The 23,313-nt window shown below is 36.1% G+C and overlaps 1 protein-coding gene across 12 annotated transcripts in view; it reads right to left on the bottom strand.

Annotated features, from left to right (window-relative positions):
• Window positions 1–23,313, bottom strand: part of CEP128 (centrosomal protein 128) — a 393,596-nt gene that overhangs the window by 267,269 nt on the left and 103,014 nt on the right. For all 12 annotated transcript variants that reach the window (XR_003516054.2, XR_003516053.2, XM_027572708.2 and 9 more), the window contains one exon: window positions 5,194–5,544. Coding sequence is in view for 10 of the 12 variants with exons in the window: in XM_027572708.2 (XP_027428509.2) it covers window positions 5,194–5,544 (351 nt within the window). In the remaining 2 variants the exon portion in view is untranslated. The remainder of the gene's footprint in view (window positions 1–5,193; window positions 5,545–23,313) is intronic.

The following is a 23,313-nucleotide window of genomic DNA, read 5'->3' as shown; positions in this document are numbered from 1 at the left end:
TAAACAGCAAAGGTATTTATTTTTCTGACATAACAGGAACACCAGAGATGGAGCACTTGAAGAGTCCTTCAAAACTCAGGCACTGCTACTCTACAATTCTCCAGGTTTTGCCCTCGATTTCAGTATTACAAGTATCACATCAATTCATGACAAAGGTGGCAGCCTTAGAGTGGACAGTCACACTATGTTAACTTGACTAACTCACTATGTTAGTCAAGTTTGCTATTTCTTTGGCAATATAGATACTAAAAACTAAGTTCTCTTTGCTTTTTGTTAATTGCTTGGCTAGCAGCCACAGCCCAAGATTTTGTCTAGACATTGTCTCCGAGTCTGAAAATGACAGTGTCTTAACTGCCACCTCAATATCCTGGACATTCCCAGGGGCCCTCAGTCAAATAGGTTTTATCTTGAGGGAACTCAAAACAATAGACTTGGATCCCCTTTGTCTGGCCAGGAATGCTTAAGCAGAAGCACTTGAAAGGGGCCTGAGAAATCAGGCTTGTTTTTCACCTCATTTTTATTTCAGCTAAGTTTCCTACTTCCCTCTCTTGCTTGGACTAACTTCAGCAAGGACAGATCATTTGGCTATTCCAACACTGAAAAACTCCAAATTATCAGACTCCGTATATTTGGATTATAAACTGCAGATTTTCAGTCTCTCTACCACCCCCCCCCCCCAAGAAATCTTGCGCTCTGCTTTTATTATTTATTTTTCTCTGCTTTTAGACAGGCAGGCTTCAACCTATACTTGTCTTTCTCTTGTGGAACTTTTCTGAAGGCGGCAGTAAGATCACAACACATGCCAACATCCTAAAGTTTTCGTACCACTCACTTAATACCCCATTCTGAGGCACACCATCACTGCCCCAAGGTACGATCTCTGATGGTTCAACTAACTACTGCCAATAGCACAGTTTGTCAACTTTCTCTTTAGAAATGTATGATCCTCCTGTCCCCACTTCATTTCTCTACTTAGTTAATCCTACATTTTAGGCTCTTTTACTTAAAGCTCCTTACTCCAAGAACTGATGTTTCATATCAGCTTGAGTATCTTCTGCTGAGAGTAAGAGAAAACTCCAATTCAAGCTGACTTAAACTACAGGGTAATTTAATATCATTCCAGGCAGAACTGTTCCAGACATGGTGTCAAAGCTCTAGGTCCACCTCTCGGCACTTCTCTCGGCAATACCTTCTTGTGTGTGAGACTTCGTTCTCAGGACCATAGCAAGACAGCCAACTTCGGCCACTGCAAGCATCACAGCCGAATACAACAAAACCAGAGGAGAAAAATCTCTCTTACGTATCTTCTTCAGGAGTGAGTAAATGTTTACCATAAGCTGCCCCCAAAAGACTTCATAACTCATTCTTCATTGCTCAGAACAGGGTTATGTGCTTGGTAACTGGCCTACATTAGTTTCTGAATGGAATGGAATGGATTGGGGCAGGGAGTAGATGGGGATAATCAAGACCACTATAGAAGCCAACTGATGTTTCTAGGTAAGTTTTGCTGGTACTAGTCACGAGCAGAAATGAGAAAAATAAGAGTTGGGTTGATTCCAGACTGAAGATCAGTTAGATGTGTGAGGTGGAAGAAAGAAATCGAAGATGCTGGTGAGCATGTCATCAGAGTAGCTTTTCACAAAGTCCAATCTGACAGGAAAAAAAGGATTCCAGGAAATGACTGGTCAACCAGAGGAATGTGGAAAGATCAAAATCAGATGGTAATGGTTAAAAAAGGAAAAGGAAATAAAAGAAATGTGTAAGATCAGAGACTAAAATTTTGGAACTAAAGATTTGAATTCACATAGAGAAATTACAGATGAGGACAAATTTTAGCCACAGAAATTAGCTGCTGAGTGACTTGAAGGTCACTGTAAAATGGGAAATTAGTGAAGTTTAAGGATGCTGAAGTTTAAGGTTGCTGCTTGAGCTTTGTAATCACCAAAGATGACAAGAATTACATGTAATGAAACAGGCTGAGGGGAAGCCAGGGGCAAAACTCCTTGAGAAATATAGAGGCGTAATGGAAAAATATGTAGAAGTCAGGAACAATGAGAAGAGAATGTTCTAACCAAGCAAACCCAGCTTCCAAAGAAGAAAAGCTATAAGAGAAGATAATGAAGGGAGGATTGAAAATGGCTATGTGAAGCCAGAGAATGATATTGTCTAATACCATAATAAGAACAGAAACCAACTCCTCAAAGCCTGACCACAAAGTACACACAGATTTTTGGGCTTGTTTTTGTTTTTTAATTAACTAAAAGGTAGACAAAAATTTTAAAAAGAAATAAAAGTTATTTTTCTGCATATGAAGGTACATGCAGATGGACTGCTGGATTATTCTAATATATCAGTACTTTAGCCTTTCTAAAATTGCATAGGACAGAACCATATACACATTTAAAATGTACTTTAGCACTGATCCTTATTTTTCAACCTTTAAATTAAAAAATTCAGCTTTTAAAAGACAGTATATATTACACATACTCCCTTTTTCCTCAGCATGAAGGCAATACAAAAAAAGAAAAGATGGAAATTTAAGATTCTTGAAGTCAAATATTTTCAAGCAAAAAGCTCAATACAGGGCAAACCAATTCCTCTGCCAACTCAGCAAGAAAAACAAACAACCTAAGAAGCATTCCTATTATCCATATTAAAATATAGATCTATGATTTTGGAAATATTCAGAAAAGCATACATTGGGATCAGAATCCAAGTTCAAAATTTTTTCCTTTATCATTTTCAAAACAGGTATAAGAACCAATAACTTCAAATAGCACTTTATAAGAGACAAAAAAATAAAAAGTAAAGATAAAGACAAAAATATCACAATTAATGATTAGATTATTTGTATCTACAGAGTTTTAGGTCTTCCATCATACGTTTATCTACATATCCCTAAAGAACATCATATCATGATGCCCTGATGTAAACATCCATGCCATTTTCTATCAAAGAAAGTATACAATCTGATCTTTCTGGGTTTTTTCTGCAATAATAGGCTATTTGTGGTGATATGCTATCCATATCATTCGATAACAAAGTAGTTTTCTAATAGGATATATATCTAATAATCTTACCAAACTTCCAAAAATGTAAAAAAAAAAAAAAACCAGGAGAAAAGTAAATCAGAGCAATTTTTAAGAGAATACAACTCTTTAGCCTTCTACTACATTTTTAAGCGGCAAATCTTAAAGCAGAAAATAAATTACGCCGGAAAAAGAGAAATGGAACTAGACAAAGAAAACACAAAAACTGCATCGTTTGAGCCTAGAAAATGGCTCAACAAGGCTACTTATTAAACAATTTACTCTGCAAAACATAATGTGTTTTATTTGGAAATTAGTATTATTTTTATTTTAATATATACTTCCAAATATGCCCTACAGTCACTTTTTGAAAATAATTAGTCCATAAAAAACAAAAACAAAACAAAAAAAGAGTAGGCTGTATTCCTAATGCCTTAGGGTGGCTTTGTGATTTTATTAAGAATTAAATACTCCTTAGAGGTATTATTCAGTAAGACATAAACATATAGATGCTTGTTTCCAAAATTATTTACAATGTATTTCCACATCATGGATTTACTGGACACTTGCATGTGCAATGAAATAGCTGTTACCCTTTCTTCCTTGATTAACCGCTGCTCTAACTGCAACATGCCGCATTCATTTTTAAGGCTTTTAAAGTGGAAATTACAATGCCCGCTGTGATAATTGTGATACTACCCTAACTGTGGCAATCACTTTAAAACTACTCTTTGCTTATCATTAGCAATGCTAAGTGATAAAAATAATTATATCAGGAGCATTCTGGGAAATAATTGTTCAACAATTTTGAATATTCCAAAAAGCTCCATCTAGAAAACTCTGCACCATGGATTAGGATACTGTCTGATGACATGGACCCTTCTAAATTTCCTCTAATTAAGTAAAATCCCCAGATGGGTTTCAATCAATCAATCCCTCCCACCCCCTTCTTTCTAGCTACCTCCCCTACTGTCATGCTCATTGAACCAGTTGCCAGACCAGACTGACAACAGAATAATCAAGGTAGAGCAATTTCCTGGGATCAGATCAGTTCAGACTCAAGTCTGAAAGCTTTAGAACTGCTTTACCTCAGGGCAACTAGTCACCCAGTGTGTGCCAGATGGGTTAAATGGAAAAGCACTCCAAAATGAGTGCAAGGTGATCACTTCCTCCATCCTCTATATGTCCACGAAATTTATATCTAAATGGTAAAGCATCTTTTCCATGACAGCTCATCTGAAATAAGCACTTGTCACTCTTAAGTGCTGACAATTGATTTTATAAACGTAATTGCCCTACACTGTGTTTTCCTTTGAAAGCAAGTCAACTTATCCAAATGATTATTCTTCTGGAATGTTCAGAATGCTTGACAAGTGACAAATGACAAAGCAGAAATGATAAACCAAGACTAAACATGGATAAAAATCAACCCTGACTTTCCTGCTTATTATCTTAGAAACACCTAGGTTTAATTCAACCCAAAGATACAGTTGAGAATCAACACAGGAGCATAAAATCCATTTAAAGTAACTGATTATACAAGGGAAAAGATGATGTGCGATGTATACATGGATCCGTGAAATGCTTTTTGTTGCGATCAAAAGGCACAAAAGCAGAATCTTAAAGAGGCTTGTGACTTGGTAATACTGCTCAGGCAGTGAGATTGTGAACGTCATTCATTCAGTGAAACCCATTATAGCTGCTGCCAGAAAATGGTCCAGTAGTAACTACTGCATTTTTAAATGCTCATTTCCAACCAATACTTACTTAAGTTGAAATATACTAAAAATAAGATTTTAAAATACATGCAACTGGGGGAAAAGTCAGGTGATATTATGGAAAACTTCGTGATTTTTTTTCCAACTGAACATTAAAGAACAATTTCAACTTAGGGAACTAAAAGCTAAACTGGGGGAGAGGGATGGATCTCTTTTAAGGGCCAACTCTAAAAACTCACAGAATGTTAAACTATGAAAAAGTTAAACTATGAAAAGATAAAAAACTAAATTACTTTTTACCTTGCAATAGCCAAAACATAAAGACTCTTCTATCAAGGACATCTTGATAGATTACATGCACAGCATGGCACTCAAGTGTTTGTTCAAAGGATGGATGAATGAATGGTCACAGCAAAAATCATTCCTTAGGAATCTGGCTTTTATACCTGATTATTCTTGTCTGTCAGTTGATCAAGAGTTTCAGACTGTTTCTCCAATGCTCGCTCTAACTTCTTATGCTTAAGTTTCCACTGCCTGACAGACTCCTGAGCTTTCAGTTTCAGCTCTTCTCTCCTCTTCTCTGCCTCCTGTCTCAGGGCCTCTGACTGCTGGAACTCGAGAAGGTACTGCTCGGCCTGCTTGGTTGCTTCCTCAGCATGGCGAGTCAGCTCTGAGATCTGAAGGTCAGCATGCTTATGTTTGGCCTCACAAGTCTCAAAGTGATTCTGGATCTCCTTCAGTTGATCCAACATCTGTAGTTGCTCCTTTTCCTTGTGCTCCAACTGATGTGTTAAATTCTGGGAATAAAGCATAAGAAATATTAGGAACATGTTCTTGTCAAAACTGGATGTCTAACAGCATCAAACAAGAATCTCTAATGTCACTGAAATGGGAATCATCTGTACCAAATTTCATTAGTAGTCAGTCTAGAAGATATGAGTCCCTTTCTATGTATTTTATAGGCACATTAGTTGGGAATAATTCTTTATAGAAATATTTTCTCTTTTTAGACTATTACCCAAAAAGGGAAAATACATATTTTCCAATTGACTGTCACCAAAATAGAAGGTCTTTTTTTTTATTATGTTATGTTAATCATCATACATTACACATCATTAGTTTTTGATGTAGTGTTCCATGATTCATTGTTTGCGTATAACACCCAGTGCTCCATTCAGTACGTGCCCTCTTTAATACCCATCACCAGGCTAACCCATCCCCCCACCCCCCTCCGCTCTAGAACCCTCAGTTTGTTTCTCAGAGTCCATAGTCTCTCATGGTTCGTCTCCCCCCGCTGATTTCCCCCCTTCATTTTTCCCTTCCTATCTTTTTTTTTTTAAATATATAATGTATTATTTGTTTCAGAGGTACAGGTCTGTGATTCATCAGCCTTACACAATTCACAGCGCTCACCATAGCACATACCCTCCCCAATGTCTATCACCCAGCCACCCCATCCCTCCCACCCCCCACCACTCCAGCAACCCTCAGTTTGTCTCCTGAGATGAAAAATTCCTCATATCAGTGAGGTCATATGATATATGTCTTTCTCTGATTGACTTATTTCACTCAGCATAATACCCTCCAGTTCCATCCGAACTTCCAAACTCATTTTATGAGGCCACCATTACCTTGATCCCAAAACCAGACAAAGACCCCACCAAAAAGGAGAATTACAGACCAATATCCTTGATGAACATGGATGCAAAAATTCTCACCAAAATACTAGCCAATAGGATCCAACAGTACATTAAAAGGATTATTCACCATGACCAAGTGGGATTTATTCCTGGGCTGTAAGGTTGGTTCAACAACCGCAAATCAATCAATGTGATACAATACATTAAAAGAAAGAAAAAGAACCATATGATCCTCTCAATAATGCAGATAAAGCAATTGACAAAGTACAGCATGCTTTCTTGATCAAAACTCTACAGAGTGTAGGGATAGAGGGTACATACCTCAATATCATAAAAGCCATCTATGAAAATCCCACAGCGAATATCATTCTCAATGGGGAAAAACTGAGAGCTTTCCCCCTAAGGTCAAGAACACGGCAGGGATGTCCACTAACACCACTGCTATTCAACATAGTACTAGAAGTCCTAGCCACAGCAATCAGACAACAAAAAGAAATCAAAGGCATCCAAATTGGCAAAGAAGTAGTCAAACTCTCACTGTTTGCAGATGATATGATATTTTATGTGGAAAATCCAAAAGACTCCACCCCAAAACTGCTAGAACTCATACGGGAATTCAGTAAAGTAGCAGGATATAAAATCAATGCACAGAAATCAGTGGCATTTCTATACACCACGAACAAGACAGAAGAAAGAGAAATTAACGAGTTGATCCCATTTACAATTGCACCCAAAACCATAATATACCTAAGAATAAATCTAACCAAAGAGGCAAAGAATCTGTACTCAGAAAACTATAAAAGACTCATGAAAGAAATTGAGGAAGACACAAAAAAAATGGAAAAACATTCCATGCTCATGGATTGGAAGAACAAATATTGTGAAGATGTCAATGCTACCTAGAGCAATCTACACATCTAATGCAATCCCTATCAAAATACCATCCACTTTTTTCAAAGAAATGGAACAAAGAATCCTAAAATTTGTCTGGAACCAGAAAAGACCCCGAATAGCCAGAGGAATGTTGAAAAAGAAAAGCAAAGCTGGTGGCATCACAATTCCGGACTTCAAAATAGAAGGTTTTTGATGAGAAAAACAATGTGAGTTACTTTAGTAAGAATCTAGTCTTTGTCCAACTGAAAAAAAAGTCAGTGTTTTAAAAACTGTCAGATTATCACAGCAGTCATACATAATATTTCACCTTCTGGCAGCACATAAAATTTTGTTACAATAAAATAAAAATACCTAATAAAAATGCACATTGATGACAGAAACATCAGTATAGATAATACTATATTCGAAAGTCCACTTAAAAGACTCGGGGGCGGGGGAGGGGCACCTGGGTGGCTCAGTCATAAGCATCTGCCTTTGGCTCAGGTCATGATCCCAGGGTCCTGAGATGGAGCCCCACGTCAGGCTCCCTGCTCAGCGGGAAGCCTGCTTCTCCCTCTCACACTGCCCCCCTGCTTATGTTTCCTCTCTCACTGTCTGTCAAATAAATAAATAAAATCTTTAAAAAAAAAAAAAAAAAGATTCTCAATAAAGTGTAGATGGGTTATTTCCAGCTGAATATAATGTTATAAGCTGATGAATTAACTCAAGCTTACATGAAATCAGTGTAGGATAGATTTTTAAACAAACTTAAATTTATTTGGAATACATAATAATTAAGAAAAGCAAATCTGAACTCTTAAAATCTAGTTTCCCAGAATGGGTCAACAATATATTTAGAAATTGCACTAAATCAGGCGCCTGGGTGGCTCAGTTGGTTAAGTGACTGCCTTCGGCTCAGGTCATGATCCTGGAGTCCCAGGATCGAGTCCCGCATCGGGCTCCCTGCTCAGCGGGGAGTCTGCTTCTCCCTCTGACCCTCTTCCCTCTCGTGCTCTCTATCTCTCATTCTCTCTCTCTCTCAAATAAATAAAATCTAAAAAAAAAAAAAGAAATTGCACTAAATCATCATGATTCATACATATTTTTAATTTGAGAATTGGTAAAGATCTATTTTTAACTTCAAAAATGAGAGGACACTGCTTTTATATAACATTTTATACAAATAAAAGAATGTTGTAATCATTAACATTAAGCCACTCTTGTAGAGTTTTGGAAGGAAGTAACAAATTCAGAAATAATGTATCCCATAAGCTGCGCCTCCTTACTTTCCAAATACATGGGTGACAAAGATAACATTAAAAGGCCATGCTCAGAGGACCGAGATGATACCAGAGCTGGACAAACAATAAATATCATCTACATTGTTGTAAGGCTCCTACAAATGAAGACTGGAAACCTTTACCAACTTCCTCTGACTCTCACAGCAGAATGTTTAGTTCCAGATTCCATTATCCCTGCACTGTGGCTCAAATAAAGTTAAATACAATTTTTTTCATGGTTAAAGTCATGGTTTGACATTACGGCAAAAAAATAAAAATAATGCCTTGAAAACAAGTTTCATTTTCAGAGCAACAGTTTTGCATTTGCTCAGTTTGCTAAATTCAATGCAGCCTGGAAGAGATGAGTCACTCCTTTATCTACCCAAACAAAATAGTAAATTGAGAACTGTGCACTTGTTTGTGTGGAAAATTCTAAAATGAAATCAACTATAGTGGTAGTGGTTTACCCTTTTGCCTTTATCTAAAAGTTTTACCATGCAGCTAGAAATCAACTTTACTAACCAGCAGTATTCACGCGATTTCTCCATCAGCAGAGATGTACCAGTATTTTTTTTTTTTTCCAACAAACATTTCAGAGAGTGGGTACTCTTCCTACGTGTTAAGCACGTAGCTTAAAGAATGGTTACTAAGACCTGGCTTTGATACCAAAAATAAATAAATAATATAAATTGGGGAGATATACTACCAGCTAGATTACAACAGCAGATAATGCTAGATGCTAAAATGATGGACAGTTTACCTGAAGGGGCCTGTATTCTATAGTGTGGCTGGGGAGGGTCTCTCTTGGGAGATGACATATGAGCTGAGATCTAAATGAGAGGGAGCTAGCAATAATAATTATTATTACTACTGAAGTTTACTGAGCACTTGAGTTGTACAAAGGATTGAGCAAATGCTTTATAAGAATGACCTCACTCAGTCCCACTATTACTATCTTAATTTTAGTGATGTGTGACCAACTCTTGGAACTCGCCCAAGATCACATACCTAATATGTGAGGGAATGGAACTGAGACCCAGATTGTCTGGCTCCAGAGCCCATGTTTTCAACTCTTTGCTAAGCGGCCAGATTCTCAGATGACCCTAACTCCATGCCTCTCTGTCACCTACTCCCACAGTCCTATCTTAGTGGGTTTTTTTTTTCCAGAACTGCCACCAAGCAAGAGGTATGTCCCAGTACTCCCTTCTCCCCACTAATCCCTCCTCCCACTCCTCCCCACTCCTCAGGCCTTGGCTTTATCTACCCATCTGCCCAGTTTCCTCACTCTTTTTCTTCTGATACATCTGCTCTTCATTGTCAGGAAGATGACCACGCCTTGACATTTCTTTTGCTGGCTTTAAATCCAAGTTCTTTGACCTAACATCCTTAATTTTCACTTTAACCATTCTCTTGTTCACATTTCAAACTCCTTTTTAAAGCTGAACTTAAATGGCAAAACCACCAGCTCTGAGGGAATTAACAAATCTCCTTTTTCCTGTATCAGGTTACTGAGTCCTCTAAGGAAAACCACACAGGAGTATCAGTTGATGTGATGGCACATGGAGAGGCAACCCCTCGGGACCCAGAAATTCTACTGCATGCCTCTTCCCAGTCCACACAGTGGCCCTTCCAAAACGTCCTGTCTCAGACTCACCATCTTTTCAGTCACTTCTAGTATGTAACATAGCTCCTTCTTAAGAAATAAAATAGCTATTTTATTTATTTATTTTTTTATTTATTTATATTTATAATAGCCATCACGCAGGACAGCCCCCAAATTTCCTTAATGTACCATTCTGAAACTTACCAATGGCTCGTCTATCCTCCTCTCTAGCCTTTGAGGAAAAGGAATCGATCCTTCTTAGACAAATTAGCCTATCTTTGTAATTTCCTTCCACATCCATCAAGGGCTTCAGTACACCAGTTATGTACTCTCTTCCTTGTACTGAACCTCTCTTTTCCAACTGGATCATTCTTCTCTACTATTCCCATCTTTAAAAAAATATCACAGTAATAATTTTTTCTTAATGAAACAAATTGGAGAGGATACAAACAAACAGAAAGATATTCCATGTTCATGAATTGGAGGAATCAATATTGTTAAAATGTTCATATTACCCAAAGCAATCCACAGTTTTCATGCAATCCCTATTGAAATACCAAAAGCATTTTTCACAGAACTAGAACAAATAATCCTAAAATTTGTATGGAACCACAAAAGATCCCAAATAGTCAAAGCAATCTGAAAAAGAAGAATGAAGCTAGAGGTATCATAATCCCAGATTTCAAAATACACTACAAAGCTTAGTAATCATAACAGTATGACACTGGCACAGAAATAGGCACAAAGACCAACAGAACAGAATAGAGAGTCCAACAATAAGCCCACGCTTTTATGGTCAATTAATCAATGAAAAAGGAAGCAGGAATACACAACGGGAAAAGAGTCTCTTTAATGATATTGGAAAAACAGCACAGCTACATGCAAAAGAATGAAACTGGACGACTTTTTTACACCATAGGCAAAAATAAACTCAAAATGGCTTAAAGACCTAGGTATGAAATCTGAAACCATAAAATTCCTAAAAGAAAATATAGGCAATAATTTCTTTGACATCAATCATAGAAACAATTTTTCCAAATACGTCTCCTTTGGCAAGGAAAACAAAAAGCAAAATTAAACTATTGGACCTACACCAAAATAAAAAGCTTTTGTACACTGAAGGAAACCATCAGCAAAACAAAAAGGCAACCTACCGAGTGGTAGAATGTATTTGCAAATGAAATATCCGAAAAGGAGTTAATATCAAAAATATATGAAGAACTTACACAACACCAAAAAACAATAATCCAATTAAAAAATGGACAGAAAACCTGAACAGACCTTTTTCCAAAGAAGACATACAGATGGCCAACAGACACATGAAAAAATGCTCAACATCATTATCAGCAGGGAAATGCAAATTAAAACCACAATGAGATATCACTTTATACTGTCAGAATGGCTAAAATACAAAACACAAGAAATTACAAGGTATTGGTAAGGATGTGGGGAAAAAGGAAACTTCGTGCACTGTTGGAGGGAATGCAAACTGGGGCAGCCACCGTGGGAAACAGTATGGAGGTCCCTCAAAAAATTACAACTAGAATTATCATATGATCCAGTAATTCCACGACTGGGCATTTACCCAAAGAAAATGAAAACACTAATTCAAAGGGATACATGCAACTCTATGTTTACTGCAGCATTATTTACAATAGCCAAGATACAGAAGCAACCCAAATGTCCATTCATAGATTAATAAAGATGTGATACACACACACACATACACACGTACATGCAATGAAATATTACTCAGCCATAAAAAAGAATGAAATCTTCCCATTTGCAACAACATGTATGGACCTAGAGGGTATAATGCTAAGTGAAATAAGTCAGTCATAGAAACACAAATGCTATATGATTTCACTCATATGTGGAATTTAAGAAACAGAACAAATGAACAAACAAAGAAAAAAAGAGACCAAAAAAAAAAAAAAACAGACTCTTAAACACAGAATGAACTAGCTGTTGTCAGAGAAGAAGGGGGTAGAGGGATGAGGAGAGAAATAGATAAAGGGGATTAATAGTACATTTATCTTGATGAGCACTGATAAATGTGTGAAATTGTTGAGTCGTTGTGTTCTACACCTGAAACTATTGTAGCACAGTGTGTTAATTATACTTGAAAAATCACAGAAATAATTTTTTTTAATGAAACAAACAAAAACCTTTATCAATCCAACATGATCTAACCAGCAACCTATACTCTTTTTCTTATTAAGACAAACGCCTGGAAAGAGCAGTCTACACCTGGTACCCCACAATTTTATTCCTAATTCATTTCCCCATTCATTGGATTTGGTTTCCACCCCATCATACAATTAAAATAGTTCTCATCAAGATACTCAAAGATCACCTACAGCCAAATACAATGGACTCTTTAAAAATCTACCCGAGTTTCCTTGTAGCAGATGACACTGTCAATGGCCGCTTCTGATTTTTAAGTCTCTCTTCTTCCCTGACTTTCATAATACCTCTCTCTTCACTAGTTCTCTTTTTTCTTCCTGTTCTTTAATAATCTCCTTTCCTGGGTTTCTTCCACCATTTACCTTTTGAATACAGATAATAGTATAAGGTTCTAGTATTAAGCACCATTCTATCTATAAAATATCTTCAGTAAGTAAGCATGTAGGTAGATAAAGATATAAGTGATTTCTAATTCAGAAGCCAAACTGATTTTCTGAACTCCAGACCTTTAAATATCAAATTATATAATGATGTCCTATATTTGGGAATCCCATAGGCATCTTAACTTTAGCATGTCAAAAAACTGAATTTATCTGATGCCCAACTCCTAACAATTAAGATAGTCCTACTAATAAAATGGTGGTAAAGGCTCTCTCTGCTGAGAAACTACAGAAATGGGAGTGGAATCGTATATTTAAATAGTGAGAAAGTCTAAAATAACTGCTATAGGAAAAGAGACAATGAAAAAGAGATAAATGTTTAAAAGCTAACAAAGAGAAATAAGGTCACAGTTAGATAGTCTCAAATTTTTAATAGACTCAAATATGCAAAATTCTTCAAATATTCCCAGCAAGCTTTTGAACCCAGGAGGAAAATAAGTTCAGCACTATTTATTCTTCTGTAATTACAGAACAACAAGAATAGAGGCACATGATTAATATATGTCAGCCAGAGCTTAAGCACATAAATATCATTATTCTCACATTTTAAAAATTACAGGCTTTCATATTAACATATTACATACAATAACTCACTTAGAAGAATATTTGAAAACATCACGGCATTAATTGGGTATATATGAATAAATGAATAGAAAAGGATGCAGTTCTAATTGTAAATAATTGTGGTTCTTACTACTGATGGAAAAGTAGGTTTGAATTTGAACTGGATGAACACTGCCTCTAACTGCCCTGAGTCTGGAAACTGTTGCTACTGATTTGCACCCATCAGTCTGTCTTTATTATGCTTTAGGTAAAACCTGTCATAGAACTCCTTCCTATATTCATTCCTTGGCAGGTCCTATTCGGCCACTGTTTTGACATTGTCTTTAATCCATCTTCCTCAAATAACCAATCAGAATAACCTAATTGTAATAAACATTTCGCCATCAATCAAGAGATTATATTACAGAACCCTCATAACAATCCTTCACACATATGCACACATCTAAACAAACAAAGAGAGCACACAACTAAACAAACACATCATTAATCCATGGATAAATACTTTTAGGGTAGGCACATATACTAAATATTAGTATCTTCCTATGTTCTACATGAAATGCTAAATGAAAAGCAATTTTCTTATTTATTCCATTAGAATGACTTTCAATTGTTACTACTATCATACATTCCTGGATCCTCTTCTATCCTAAAGAACATTTTATAGTTAAATTGTGTGAAATTACCTCAGCCACTAGAGCAGAGTAGTTAAATTTCATATCATTTAACCAAGCCTATTATTTACTTCTCATTATGTAAGTGCTGTCAAAGACAGGAACCATCCAAAAACATAGAAATGTCCTTTTTTCTCCAAGAATTCCTTCCAGTTATATGGGAGAAAAAACTTTTAGGTTTTTCTAAGGGAAAGACAGATTAACATGAGAAAAGCAAACAAATTTTATTTAATATTTTTATATACACATAGGAGTCTTTGTTGGAAAACGAAGACCCAACAAAGTGGTTAGGACCAAGAGCTTCTAAGCCTTTTTAACAGAGAATTTATGGAAAAATGACAAGAAAAAGGAAAAGGGATCTAATAATCTTTGAGGGATAAGAAACTGTGGGAAAGTGGCTAGGAAATATATGGAGAAAACTAACTGAAGATCAGGGTTATTTTAGGTTTCTTTATACAGATCCGTTTTGGAATCAACTCCCAATCTCCAGTGATAAAAAAATGTTCTCTTCCTGGTAGAACCCAAATGTTCCCAATCTCCAATGATAAAAAAAAAAATGCTCTTTTCCTCATGGGAAATAATATGACCTCCTTTAGGTAGAAAAAGAGGTCAGAGTACCCTTCCTGCATCTACTGTTTCTCAAGTGCCTTCAGCTCACAATAATCAATATGCCAAAGTGGCACATTTTGGGGTGGTATGTTCTGATCCCTTTCACAGCACCTTACCAAAGGTTTATAAAAACTCCAACTCAATCTAATAAAACTTTACACATTTCTCTTTTATCTCTTTCTCGTTCTTCAGGTGGGAAAAAATGTTAATGAGTAGTTGTGTTGAGGGTCTCTGGTTTGCTGGTAACTAGAAGGATTCACTGGATTCAGCATATAGCCATACTCACGCTAATACTTATTAGACTGAAAAGATACAAGGAAAAATCAGCAAAGGGGAGAGAACATAGGGTGCAGTCCCATGGAACCTGGGCACAAGCTTCCAAGAATCCTCTCCCTGTAGTGACACAGGATGTGCTCAATCCTTCCAGCACTGAATTCTGACATGTGTGAGGTACTGTCTACCAGGGAAACTCATTAGAGACTCAGTGCCCAAAGTTTTAATTAGAAGTCAGTCACTTAGCTACTGTCTGCCTAGTATGTGCCAAAATCCAGACTCCCAGAAAGAAAGCAGGTGTTCAGCATAAATCACATTCTTTGTACAAAAGGTCTAGGTACCGTGAGCTACATCTTATCATTTAAAGAAAGTTTCTTACTTGATGATCATTAAAGTTCCCAGATGCCAAACAAGGCCTATTTTGGAAGCAGACCTAAGGAAATGGTCTCTGGTCTACTATGTTAACTCCTTTCTTCCCAGTAGTAAAATGGCCAAAGAATAGACAGAAAGGAAAAGAATGGATTAAAGAATGCACTATAACAATGCATTTAGAAGATGGTAGAAAAGAACTCTCTTCCTTTAAGATTGATTGGCTTTGGCTACAATAGCTCCCTTTTTAATTACTGCAGTGGTTGCATTCAAATTATAACTACAGACAGCCTACTCATATGAATAAGGCATATGAATAAGGCATTAAAATGAAAATAGAAAATTAAAAAGAGATATTCTATTTTAAAAAAGTAGTATGGATAGGATCCAACATAAATTCTAGCTTTAACTGTTCACATATCTAAGATCATAATTTCACATATGTGGATTACAAAAAAAAATATTGACCAACTTGAAATTACAAAAGTGGAAAAATTGGACTAGGCATAATACTGGAGTAAATTTACAGAATAAAGAAACCAGTTCCGTCTAGTATATGAGAATCTTCCTACCTGCCTTCTTGCTATTTCTCACATTCATGAAGAATTACTAAGACTACACTGAAACAGTTTCCATTAAAGGACAAAAAGTAGACTACTATGTAGGTGACAACAATGATTATTTGTTCACTGATATCACTAAAATATAACACAATTTCTCTACTCTTATTTGATAGTCAGTGCATACAAAGGATTGGGCACTTTAGCGAATATTTAAAAATGAAAACACCCCAAATAAGCCAGGGTACTCGGAAGAATATTTTTATTATTTTTTTGTGTTTTTTTAAATTTTCCCATGTTTTCTTTTATTATGTTATGTTAATCACCATACATTACATCATTAGTTTTTGATGTAGTGTTCCATGATTCATTGTTTGCGTATAACACCCAGTGCTCCATGCAGTACGTGCCCTCTTTAATACCCATCACCAGGCTAACCCATCCCCCCAGCCCCCCCCAAAAACCCTCAGTTTGTTTCTCAGAGTCCATAGTCTCTCATGTGGATTTTTTTAAATTTTATTTTATTATGTTACGTTAGTCACCATACATCATTAATTTTTGATGTAGTGATCCACAACTGTTTTCTTTATTTTAAATAAACATTTTTCTTCTACAGTATTATGTACTTTGTGTGAGACTTGTAAGGGTAATGAGAAAACAGCTACACTTTAATGATTCAAAAACAACATCCCAGGGAAACAGTAGCGTATCATGGAAAGAACATGAGTCACAGACTTGAGATCAAATCCCAGCTCTGTCACTCTGTGACCTTAGGAGAAGTGCTTACCATCTGTGAGCCAAGGTAACTAAATTTATAAAGAGGACTCAATAACATCTCCATATCAGAAGAATGATGACCTACACAAAATCAATTAGATAAACATCTGGAAGACTGACTGGCACATTTTAGGAACTCGACAATGGCAAAGGTTTATTACTAACTAGAAACAACATTAAAATTAGAGAGATAGGCACCTGGGTGGCTCAGTAGGTTAAGCGGTTAAGTGTCTGCCTTCAGCTCAGGTCATGACCCAGGATCCTGAGATCAAGCCCTGCATTGGGCTTCCCGCCCAGTGGGAGTCTGCTTCTCTGTCTCCCTCTGCCCCTCCCCACTGCTTGTGCATGCTTTCTCTCTCAAATAAATAAAATCTTTTTAAAAAATTGGAGAGGTAATCCAATGTCTATATTTTAAAGATGAGGAAATTGAGGGACAAGGAGATAAAGCAATCAATCCAAGATAAAGGAAGTAGTTTATAGCAGAGAAAGAACTAGCCACAGGTCCCTAATATTCAAACTAATATTGATTCCACTTCACTGTATTACTGACTTGGATACTAGCCAAAAAAACCTCTTAAATAATTAAATAAGTTACCATGTTCTTTCCTGAGATAGAAGGAAATATGAAATAGGAATTATACAATCTCTGATGCAGGGATGTTTCTGCAACATTCTGTCAACAGTCATAAAACTGAGAGAAAAAAAGAATCACAGAATAGAGTTGATTTGGTTAAAACAAAATCAGGTATAGACTACTTATCCCCTTCTATGTTCAAGACACCGGCTAGACACTGAGGAAAGTATTGTATGAGACACACTGATTGGGACAAATAAGATCAAGCAGGAGGGAAGTGACATCAATGTTAGCTAGTAGAAACAGAATTTAAGTTAGTAAATTCAAGAGAAACTGCTCTGATCAGCACGAACTCATAAAGAAAGGTACATAAAATAAGGAGACCACGAGCAAACTCAAGTGTGAAGAAGAGAAAAGATTGGGTCACTGATAAAGGACAGGCATTGAAGACCAACAGTAGCATGGTCAAGAGCCACAGACTGGGCCGTCAGGGCTGTTCATGAAGAGTAAAGTTCAAGAGGGCTAAGAAGAGATTAAAAAGTAAGGTCAGAAACCAGGTGGGGAGAATGCTGAAATCCAGTTTAAGCTTTCAAAAGTTTCTCAGCAAGGGAATAACATGATCAGATACGTGCTTGAGAAAGATTAATCACCAAAGGACATTATGCTAACATTAGGATATTAAAATATAGCAACATTAAAAATAATTGAAGATCCTCTTTTTAAGCAGGAATGGACTTTTAGAACCAACTTTTTTCTCATCTGAATTCAATTTTCAGCAATCAAATTCAATTGAGCTGGCTTATAATAGATAAGAACCATCTATGGCATTCAAGAGACTATGGGGAAAAAAAGAAAACACCACTTATCAGTCTCAGTCTTTCTGAAGAAACTATAGGTGTGTTTCCATTCAATCCAATAAATATTAACTGCACTCAGCAACAACCAAGCTGCTGAGACACAAAGACGAACAAGACGGCATAGTTCCACATTCTTCTGCTACAGAGAACCATACAGCGTGGTTAGGCAACAGACACATAACAGTTATTTTTAATAAATATGATATATATAAGCAATTTTTTCTTCTGTATTTCAAATTCAGCCTCTCTTCCCCATTTATGCTACCTAATCTATACTTACATTTCATTCTTCAGTGTCTTCATCTCTCCTTATCTTTATATAATGTTTTCTAACAATGATTCTTTGTCAAAAAGAAAAGAGCCCTGAGCTAACACCATTAGGTGATAGCTAAGGGAACAAAAAGAAGATAATTTGCAGTTGCTAGTGAAAGTAATAAAGACAAAGAGCAAAAAAAGGGAGGCAGGGGGAAGAAAGAGGCAGAAACACAGCTAGAGAGAAAATGAATGCCTATGCCAGCCAATCTGAGAAGTCAACACCACTAGGGCAAGAGTGTGCATAGCATTCCTGTCCTGTTTCCCTTTGATGCCTTCTTTCATGATGAAAGTGCTCATAACATGGGTGTTGGCAGGGGAAATGTGGTTGAGAGGAGAATGGGGAAGAAGGAAAAGATTAACAAGAGAATCTGATCAACTGGACACCACTCCCAAAATGTCTTCTGTAAGAATTCAAAATAACTTGATTCTGTAATATTTGAAAAAAAAATGATCCCAAATTAGGGGTAAGCCAAATGGAAATACAGTCACTTGTAAAGGCTTTATTTACAAATGAAAAATTAGTGGAGAGAAAAAGCCACTTGGTCAATTTTCCCAAAGAGTTTGATAAAAGCCTCTTCTAAATTCTAGGACAAAAGATTACTATAAATTTTTCTTTTAATTTTTATAATTGCTAGCCTTTGAGTTTTAGATACATCAAATATATGGTACAACAGTCATAGATACACAGACGCACACATCACATACATTTTAGTACACTAAACATGTATACTGTCAACTTATGTGTTTGTATTATACTCACTTTATCAAAAATTAAAAAAACAAATTTAAATTTTAATTATTATAAAGATTAAGAGTTTTTATATCTTGGCATTGATGACAAGTTCATCTTAAGCATAAATGTTCTGGTTCCCAAGTCTCCTTGGTTGGAAGCACCATTCTTAATTATAAAATTTCTCATATAAACACAAACCACAAGAGAATGATCTGTTCTACAATACAGTTTCTAGAAACCGAGCTCAGTGAAAAGTAGCAACTGCCTTATCAAAATGATACATTGAAACAAAAATGATATTTAAAGTATAGGCAAATATAAAGCTCAATTCTTTATCAAGACAAAAATGGTGACATTAAAGTTGGTAAGTAACAAACAAGCCTCAAGTAGAACACCATTCGAAACAGAATTAAATTAATTATCTTAATACTGACTCTGTGAACAAAGATAAGACTAATTACAGCCCAAAATATAACTTCCTTAAAGCAGACACAAGATGAAAACACTGACTGAATATGGATATTATATCCAAAATGAGACGTAAATATCTCAGTGAGAAAGAGGACTGATGCAAGCACAGGAAAAAAAAAAATTAAATTTTTATTTATATTTTTTGTATTTATTGAAATTAAACTCTTCCAACATGTTGGAACATTTTAGGTTCCACATGACCAGTTAATTGCATGTATAGATGATTTAGTTTTAACTAACCTAAAATGGACAGGAAGCTTTAAAAACCAAAACCTGCAAAGAAACTACACATTGAGTGGTGCCTGGGTGGTGCAGTCAGTTAAGTGTCTGACTTAGTTTCGGCTCAGGTAGCAATCTCAGGGTCATGAGATTGAGCCCCATGTTGGGCTCTATGGTCAGCACAGAGTCTGCTTAAGACTCTCTCCCTCTGCCGCTCCTCCCCACGCTCACTGGCTCTCTCACTCTCTCAAATAAATAAATCTTTAAAAAAAAAAAAAAACTACACATTGAATATAACATTACTAATGTGTGGATAGGTATTTGTAAATGTGATATTAGGATTAACATGAATTCAACCAGCATTCTCAGAGTGCCAACTATGGACACAAGGCTAGCCTCAAGGGCTATGAAAAATACAAGGCAAGTCATGTTTCTCAGCTAAAAGAAAACCTGGTTAAGGGCACTGTGGTTTATGACCTGACCGACAGCAGTCAGCCCCCATCTCCACCTCCTTCCAATATACTCTCCTATTCCATAGAGGCTACAAAACTCAATGTTCAGACTCCCTTAAGCTAGGTTGGGGGAGGCAAATTAAACTCAATATAGAGAGAATTAGAAGGTGGAAATGAGGTAGAGACAATATACTTGCTAATTTGGCTTTTTGCTACTGGCCAGCAAGGTCTTAGAGATATAACTTATTTTGTTCAACAGTGAATATCCCCTTTTGCGCTATCCCTTCTTAGAAGCCTAAGCAAGGCCACATCTGCCAGTATTATTATAAACAACTATTGCATAAAATACCTAGAGCAGTTCCATTTCCCACACTAACCCCTAACTGATGTTATAAAGTTTTGCTTTTACTGTATAAACAAAAGAACAGATTTAATAGGATTTCACCTGAAATTCTCAGCTTCTCAATTAAGCCATGCCCCACTCACCTCTACTGGGAAATTAGCCTGACATATTCTTGCATGTCTTGATAAACTCATTCATTTCTGTATAATTTAGGTGTTTTATGAACTGATAGTGAGAGGACAACTAATCAATTTTCCAGAGTCAGGAGAACTAAGGGAAGTCTCTGAACAAAAGAACTCAAACCAAGCAAAACAAGTATGGTAGCCCAGAAATATAGCTACAGGAAGCTAAACCAGGCCATCACTCATTGGGATCTCACTATTTAAAACTTTTTAAAGTCATGATTGGTAGAAAGTAGAATATATACTTAAAATCTGTGAGTCAATTTTTCTTAACTCAAGCAAAATATATATTAATAAGCTTTAATAACTGATTCAAACCCTTTTATTAGTTAGGGATCAGCTACATAAAATATCAGGGGCCACTATAATAACAATGTCACAAATAATTCTTCCTTTACAAATAGAACCTTCTGTCTTTTCTATCCTAATTTGTCTACATATACTATTACCATTTTCTTTTTGCCAAATGACGCAGAGACACATAAAAGGACATTAATCCCAAATAACAGGTTCCTCGGTCTTTCTCAGCGATTAAAAATAATTATTTCTCCACAAATCCAATGAGAACATATCTGCTTCATACAACTACAGCTTCCTTGTACTTTTTAATGAAACATGATACTAAGCTTAAGCAAAGTACAGAAAATAATGTTCAATTAATTAAATACATTCATCTCTTTGTGAAGAAATAAAATATTAACTTCTGTTTCATTAGCCATGATGTTCACTACATGGAACATTTTAAATACACATTTCTTCAGAATGTTCAACTTATTACACAAGGGGACACATAATTAAAATCTAGGCCCCAGCAACACACTGGGGGAATTCTGACCCTGGCACACATATCTCAAGTATATTTGTGTTTTCTTCATTTTTCTCACACTCTATTAGACTGATAATTGTAACTCTGCAACTCTGATGTTTAAAGTAGGCACTTTGGGAGAAGAAAATTTGAATACAAATAGAATAAAACCAAAGCAGATTGGTATTTGGGACTGCTTTTGATTGAGGTGGAACTGCCTCTGACTAACACATTTGTTATGAAATGCAATAGGACAAAGCAGGTATCAATACAAGACAGACGCCTGTGTCTTACCAGTATTGATGTGGCACCTGAGAGGACCAAGATGAAGTTCATAGTTCAACTAAAGAAATATGTCATCCCTAGTTACATTATATATAGCAAAGAGGAGAACTTAAATGTAACCTAACACTTAATATTATTGCTCTACATCATTACAGAGCACATAGATCAGACACATTATCTTACATGATACAATAGCACTGTGCACTTGAGAGAAATGAACTTTACTTGATTTCTCAATTTTTATTTCTTGAGAGAAATCAAAGCTAAGGAGGCTAAATGAGATAAAAAGAGCCCTATTTCTTTAAGTAAATACTGTTTCAAACAAAAATAATGATATCTTGAGATACCACCTCACACCCATTAGGATGGCTACTATTAAAAAAAAACAAACAAACAACAACAGAAAAAAAAAGCAGAACAAGTGATGAGGATGTGGAGAAACTGGAACCCTTTGTGCACTGTTGGTAGGAATATAAAATGGTATAGCCACTGTGGAAAAAAGTATGGTGGTTCTTCAAAAGATTAAACACAGAATTACCTCGTGATCTAGTAATTTACTTTTGGATATGTACCCCAATAATTGGAAGCAGGGTCTCAAAGAGATATTTGTACACTCATGTTTATAACAGCATTAATTACAATAGCTAAAATGTGGAAGGAACCCAGGTGTCCATCAACTGATGCATGGATAAGCAAAATGTGGTATATACATAGAATGGAGTATTATTCAGCCTTGAAAAGGAAGGAAATTCTACAATATGCTACGACACAGATGAACTTTGAGGACATTATGTTAAGTGAAGTAAGCCAAGCACAAAAAGACAAATACCGTATGATTCCACTTATATGAGGTACTCAGAGTGGTCAATCTCATAAAGACAAAGTGTAATAGTTATAATGCTGGTTGCCAGAAAGTTGGGGGGAGGGAGGTTCTTAGGACGGGGAGTGGGAGTTATTATTTGATAGAGAGTTTCAGTGGGGATGAGGATGGATGGTTGTACAACAGTGTGAATTTATTTAATACCACTAAACTGTACATTTAAAAATGGTTAAGATGGTAATTTTATGATTTGTATATTTTACCACAAAAAAAAAAAAAGAAAAATAATAAACCCTTTCTTGACTCCAGTTGATTTTCTAGGAAGGGCTGGCTATGAGGGATGTTTCTTTAATCAGCTCTCAATAAAATCCAAGACTACCACGCGCCCACCATACAGCCATGTCATACTCAGGCAAAGTAAAATCAGTGTGCTATCTGTATCAATAGAAATTCAAGACATGGCTCCTAATCCAATTTCATACCATCCAATCACATTCCCACCTGTTAAGTTCCATCTATGTTTAAGTAAAATTATTAATTAAAAACTCAGTCACACTGATCTCATTTCAAGTGCTCTAAAAGTACATATGGCTAACAAACTGAACAGCACAGCTATAAAACATCTCCATCATTGTTGAAAATGCTACTGGACAATGCTAATCTA

Source organism: Zalophus californianus, chromosome 6 (genome assembly GCF_009762305.2).
Source record: "Zalophus californianus isolate mZalCal1 chromosome 6, mZalCal1.pri.v2, whole genome shotgun sequence".
Classification (NCBI taxonomy): Eukaryota; Metazoa; Chordata; class Mammalia; order Carnivora; family Otariidae; genus Zalophus; species Zalophus californianus.
This window is presented reverse-complemented; position numbering and strand designations above follow the sequence as displayed.